The sequence below is a fragment of the Octopus sinensis genome, linkage group LG1 (genome assembly GCF_006345805.1).
Source record: "Octopus sinensis linkage group LG1, ASM634580v1, whole genome shotgun sequence".
Lineage (NCBI taxonomy): Eukaryota > Metazoa > Mollusca > Cephalopoda > Octopoda > Octopodidae > Octopus > Octopus sinensis.
In genome coordinates, this window is record NC_042997.1 from 139,356,185 (window position 1) to 139,362,981 (window position 6,797).

The 6,797-nt window shown below is 44.2% G+C and overlaps 1 protein-coding gene and 1 non-coding gene across 2 annotated transcripts; both read left to right on the forward strand.

Moving 5' to 3' along the window:
• Nucleotides 1-1,395: 1,395 nt before the first annotated feature.
• LOC115220619 lies at nucleotides 1,396-1,500 on the forward strand. Its single transcript, XR_003882559.1, has one exon. It is a non-coding gene; the product is annotated as a U6 spliceosomal RNA (small nuclear RNA).
• Nucleotides 1,501-2,872: 1,372 nt separating this feature from the next.
• On the forward strand, nucleotides 2,873-3,526 carry LOC115224211. Its single transcript, XM_029795031.1, has one exon. It carries the CDS (start codon nucleotides 2,873-2,875, stop codon nucleotides 3,524-3,526), a length of 654 nt encoding a protein of 217 aa, XP_029650891.1.
• The last annotated feature ends 3,271 nt before the right edge of the window (nucleotides 3,527-6,797 follow it).

Sequence of the window (6,797 nt, forward strand, 5' to 3'; positions counted from 1 at the left end):
CATGGGTTATTTTGATTGACAAAACAGAGATGTAAGCAACATCCACTTCTATTAGCCGTTTCGAATCCTGCTCGAAACTGACACACTTCAATAACCACTAAATAATCACACACACTATATACTGACACACACTTTTTCCATTTTCTTTTCGCTATTAACCATCCTCATGTAACCCCATCTACGATGGGGTCACGAACTATACGATGAATATCCAGAGTTACTCGTGGTCGGTGAATTTTTAATAAAAATGCGAAGGTGGTTTGTCAATTCAAAAATCGATATCCACGAAATAATTATACTTTCTGATTTTTTTAATGCTAAAAACCTTCCTAACAATCGTCTTTGTAATCCCGAAAAATATCGTAACCATTGGTCCAGCCGTCTGGCTGTGAAGAGGGAACAGGCAAAGAGACGGACAGACGGACAGACAAACGGACATTATAGTAAGATAGCAAATCTGCCCACTTTACGATGGGAAATAAGGGGATAGTATGGCAAACCGAAACCCTCTAAATTCACGAACTATACGGGGTGGGGGGATCCAGAGTTAATCCTTGTCGCAGGAATTTTAACAAAAAAAATCAAAGCTGATTTATTAATACAAAACTCAATATCCACTAAATAATCATACTTTTTCACATTTTTTCGCTAAAAACCTTCTTGATTAACTCTTTCATAATCCCGAAAATCATGACCATTGGTCCAGCCGTTTGACCGTGAAGAGGGAACAGACAGAGGGAGATAAGGCCCGTTATAGTAAGATTATTATTATCATTATTATTAGTATTATTATTATTATTATTATTATTATCATTATTATTATTACTACAACAACTAATACTACTGCTACTGCAACTGCTGCTACTGCTACTGCTGCTTCTGCTGCTACCACTACTACTACTACTACTACTGCTGCTGCTGCTGCTACTACTGCTGCTGCTACTACTACTACTACTACTACTGCTACTACTACCACCACCACTACTACTACTACTACTACCACAACTACTACTACTACTACTACTACTACTACTAAGGCGATGAGCCGGCAGAATCATTAGCACGCCGGACCAAAGGCCTTCGCAGCATTTCGTCCATCTACTATTGTTTAGGTTTGGACTTAACCTCAATGATGTTGTCTTGTTAACGATGTTGTTATTAACTTATTACGTTTATGTTAAGCCATTTTTTTCTATTTCCTCCGAAGAAGAGCAGTGTGACTCATTAATTACCTGTAAATTGCTTGAAAATTTTTCTTACCGGCGCGAAAATTTATTCCACTCGCTTATCCAGATGTGGTCTCTTCCTCTAACCACTAAACTGTAGGTTTGAATTTAAATAATCAATTGAGTTGTAGTTGATTTTGTTATACCATGCGTACCATGCAGACTATACGTACTCTCTTCGGCAGTACATATTCTAAATTTAGAACAACACAGAATATCAGCGAGTCCCCTGTTCAAGGGTGACACGCAAAATCGTGAAGCGTTCCGGGTTTTCTTGAAGCGGCGAACTGGCAGAATTGTTAGTCAGACGGAAAAAATTGCTTTGCGACGTTTGTTCCGACAATTTACACTATGAGTTCAAATTCTACCGAAATTTATTTTGTCTTTCATTCATCCGGACTCGACAAAATAAAGTACTAGTCGTGTACTGTGGACGATGCTATCGACTAGCCTGCTCCTCTAATAATTGCTGGTTTCGTGTTTAAATAAGAAACTATTATTACAATAATCATGTCTGTTGTGGAAACTTTCGTATGTAGTTCATAACTAATTTGCTTATCATTTCCTTCTTCACCATTAATCAGTGTTCTGGAAAATATAACCTTGCCATTGAATTGTTCAATGTTTGTTATCAGTTAAGGACGTAATCCGATATCAGTCTCCTTCTGGACGCATGACACCTATGTCATTTTTTGACTTTTTCATTCCATTTGTAGACATGTAAGAATTAGCACTTCCTTCTCTAAGCTTGGATTCGAAATCAGACCCAAGAATCATTGGTCGTAAAATACCAATGCACAAAAAGGCGCGAAATCAGAATCTCTTTGTTCTGACAAAAAATGATGGATCGTCTCCCTTCGACCTCTGACCCGAGCAGGTCAGACGAAGTTTAACAGGACGACCAGCGACCTACTGTACGCGATAACACTCGTGCGGTATATCTATTTTTCTGGCTATTTGAGATGTTATAAATAGAACGGAGAAATAGGTATCGGCAGAGAACCCTAACCAACGTTTAAGAGAACGTCACGCATTTATGAGGACGACGAAAGAATATTCAGAAAGGTGACTCTGTACTGCATGATTTACACACACACACACACACACACACCATCAAACATATTCTGCTTTAATGTGTATCATGTATTATGCATTCCTTTAATATGTATTATTTGCAACCACTATTTAATATGCATTTTGTACAAGCGATGTGTAGCATTGCTTACAAATTGATGTAGTGATAATAAATATTTAATTTATTACAAAGCACTTATGTATTTATTAATACATCCACGCATCCACTACATTTGGTGACCCCGTAAAACGAATCGCGCCTTCCCCGGAACCAGCTTCATCAACCGCGTCGAAGAATTACAGTTTGCACATCACCAGCAACGAAGCAACTGAAAATTCCGACGAAAACAATGAATCTCCCGGAACAAAATCCAGCGGCCAACATCGACATGGCATTCCAAGCGGCGATCTCGTTAAAAATTCCACCATTCTGGACCCACGACCCGACATTGTGGTTTCACCATATAGAGGCACAGTTTGCCTCTCACAGAATATCGAGCGATGCGGCTTGACTTTCTCACGTTATCAGTTCTCTGTCACCAGAAATAACGAACGTGATACGCGACCTTATCATGGCACCACCCGGTTCTGTTTCATATGAAGTTTTTAAAACCACGTTAATAAACAGAGCCTCAGAATCCCAACAAAAAATACTTCACCAGCTTCTGATATCGGAAGAATTGGGTGACAAAACGCCGTCCCAGCTTCTTCGGAGAATGAAACAGCTTCTCGGAGATGAGACGCTCCCAGAAAAAATCTTCAAGCAACTTTTTCTCCAGCGTCTGCCCTCCAATACCCAGGTTGTTCTCGCGTCCACCAGAGAAAACACATCCCTTGAAGAACTGGCGGAGCTAGCTGACAAAATAGCCGAAGTACCGCACAGATACCCAACGGTATCGACGGTGACGCCAGCCGCTCCCAGTACCAATCCTTTCCGTGCACAAACCAGTTCTTCAGAGATTTCGGATTTGCGTGCATTAATGACGCAGCAAGCTGCGCAAATACAAATTCTCACAGCCCAAATACAAGCCCTAAAGTTTAGTCCCCAGCGTCGAAGCACCAGCCGATCTCGACGAGATGGCAGACGGTCTCGAAGCCCTAGTGCTACCCGCAACTCACATGACACGTGTTGGTACCACCGAACATTCGGAACACGGGCACAAAAATGTACGGTACCGTGCTCGTTTTCCTCACCCAGTTCGGGAAACGGCACAGCCAGGAATTGAACGCGACGGAAGTTCCTGGTTCGCACCCACACAGTCGCCTGTTTTTCGTTTGCGATCGTGTAACAGGCACGCGTTTCCTGGTTGACACAGGTGCGGAAGTCAGCATCATCCCAGTCTCCAACACTTCTGGAAAAAGAAAAGAGACATCAGTCTGTCTTCAGGCAGTCAACCATTCACCCATTCCAACCTACGGTGAACAGTCCCTAACATAGGACTACGCCGCACATTTCAGTGGGTATTCGTCGTCGCTAAACTGCCGACCCCTATCTTAGGAGCCGATTTCCTGCATCATTTCGGTCTCCTGGTAGACATAAAGAACAGACGACTTGTCGACACCACCACCAAGCTTACTGTGCGCGGTATAGCCGCTCGAATGGACACAGTCAGCCCAACTGTAATGCTTACGACAACGACTCGTCACAGTTCCATCCTGAATGATTATCCAGATGTCGCCCGGCCAGTTTTTCATAACCAGCCGATAAAGCACGACGTTACCCACCACATCAAAACCAGCGGTCCACCTGTTGCTGCAAGGCCCAGAAGGTTACCACCTGATCGTCTCCAGGCCGTCAAGCGGGAATTCCAGCACATGCTCGACCTCGGAATCATCCGCGTTTCCAGCAGCAACTGGTCCTCGCCGATACACTGCGTCCCAAAAAAATCATCGACCGATTGGAGGGTTTGCGGCGATTATCGATCACTGAACAAAAGCACTATCAGTGATGCCTATCCAGTGCCTTTTCTTCAGGACTTTTCGAGCTCGCTGCATGGAGCTCGCATCTTTTCAAAAATCGACCTGGTGCGAGCATACAACCAAATCCCAGTCGAAACTGCAGACATCTCAAAGACAGCAGTGACTACACCTTTCGGAATGTTTGAATTCCTGCGTATGCCTTTCGGTTTACGAAACGCGGCACAGACATTCCAAAGGTTTATCGACATGGTGACTAGAGGTTTGCCTTTCGTCTATGCCTACATAGACGACATACTCGTGGCCAGTAACTCGGACGAAGAGCATAATCAACACCTTCACCTGCTATTCGGACGACTACGTCAATTTGGAATTGTTATCAACCCTACCAAATGTTTGTTCGGAGTTGTTCCCTTCATTTTCTCGGCCATATAGTCGATAAAAATGGAATTCGTCCCCTTCCCGAGAAAGTCAAGGCCATCGTGGATTTTCCACCACCCACATCTCTCCGCAAATTAAGGGAATATCTCGGTCTAGCGAATTTCTATCGACGGTTCGTGCCCCACCTCGCTGAAATAGCGCAACCGCTCACGGATTTGCTACGTCAGCGAACCTGCAAAAATGCAGATATAGCTCTGACCGAAGATCAACTCGTTTCTTTCGCTGCCCTGAAAAAAGCGTTATCTAGCGCTACCATGTTGGTTTATCCAAAACCAGACGCCCCACGATGTTTACTCGTTGATGCATCCGATTCCGGAATCGGAGGTGTGCTACAACAGTTTGTTGACGGTATATGGCAACCGTTGTCTTTCTTTTCTAAGCGGTTAAAACCCGCGGAAACCAAATACAGCACATTCAGTCGGGAATTATTGGCGGCATACCTGGCCGTTAAGCATTTCCGTCATATGCTAGAAGGTACCAATTTTGCCATATACACCGACCACAAGCCATTAGTATACGCATTTAACACCAAACCGGATCGCCATTCGCCAAGAGAAATACGCCACCTCGACTTCATATCGCAGTACACGACGGATATACGCCACATCAAAGGGACGACCAACGTGGCAGCCGATGCACTTTCACGTGCGCAGATCAATGCTATCCACACCACGTCTACAGTTGATCTGGCACGTATAGCAGCTGACCAGGAGAATGACGAAGAACTTCTAAAGCTCCGGAATTCGTCATCTCTGAAATTTCAGCATGTTCCACTACCATCATCCACAGCCCATATTTGGTGTGATATTTCCACTGGTTACCAACGCCCTTATGTACCACAGAAATATCGTCGAGAAGTTTTCTCCGCTCTACATTCTCTGTCACATCCTGGTATTCGCTCCACTCAAAAGCTAATATCGACCCGTTTTGTGTGGACCAGTATCAACAAGGATATCAGAGAATGGACCAAGTGCTGTGTTGCGTGCCAAAAAGCGAAAATCCACCGGCACATAAAATCACCAATCGGTTCATTTTCGCAGCCCGATGCACGATTTCAGCACGTTCACATTGATATCGTTGGACCCCTGCCACCTTCGCAGAACTATTCATATTTGCTAACTTGCGTAGATAGGTTCTCGCGATGGCCCGAAGCCTGGCCCCTATCTGATATATCAGCAGAAACGGTCGCTAAAACGCTGATATCACAATGGGTTTCGCGTTTTGGCACACCCGCAACAATTACCACCGACAGAGGACGTCAGTTCGATTCCCACCTTTTCACCGAGCTGACTCGTCTCCTCAGGTGTAAACACACCCGCACTACAGCTTACCACCCTGCAGCAAATGGCATGGTGGAACGCTTTCACCGCCAACTCAAGGCATCTATAAAAGCAGCTCCAGACAGTTCTCACTGGTTGGAACATCTCCCTCTCATCCTCCTTGGAATTCGATCCACGATTAAGGAAGAACTGGGATATACTCCGGCCGAACTCGTTTATGGCACAACACTCACCTTACCTGGGCAGATGATCGAACCTGTTCCACAAAACTTCCCTGACCCACAACAATATGTGCACCGATTACGAACATCCATGTCGCGGTTATCACCTTCAGGCCCCAGACAACAGAACGTCGTTTCACGTGTCCCAAAAGATATCAACACATGGACTCATGTCTTCGTGAGGAATGATGGGATACCCTCTCAACTTCGACCACCATATTCCGGGCCCTACAAGGTCATCAAAAGAGAACCCAAGTATTTCGTCCTCGATATTGGAGGTAAACGAAATACGGTCTCGATTGATCGTTTAAAAAAAGCTTTCATCGAGGAGGACTTACATTCAGTCCCCTCTTTTCCTCAAACAGACTCGGCAACTCCAGCGAACACCACAGATTCTGCACAACCCCGACACACCAAATCAGGAAGAACAGTTCGATGGCCAGCAAGGTTTGTGCAAGTTTTTCGGGTAAGTTCTGAACTCCTAACGTATCCATATTCCTAATGAACACATAACTGCATCACCCACCCAGAGAAATCAAAGAACATTTGTGTACGTAAAAAATAAAATTAAAAAAATGAAAACAAAAACTGTCTGTATGAACTTTTACGGAACATTTCAAAATCGAACTTTGCCGATG

Bases quoted from the DNA above. Each gene is read 5' to 3' on its own strand.
- LOC115224211 (XM_029795031.1), top strand. From the start codon at position 2,873: ATGGCACCACCCGGTTCTGTTTCATATGAAGTTTTTAAAACCACGTTA.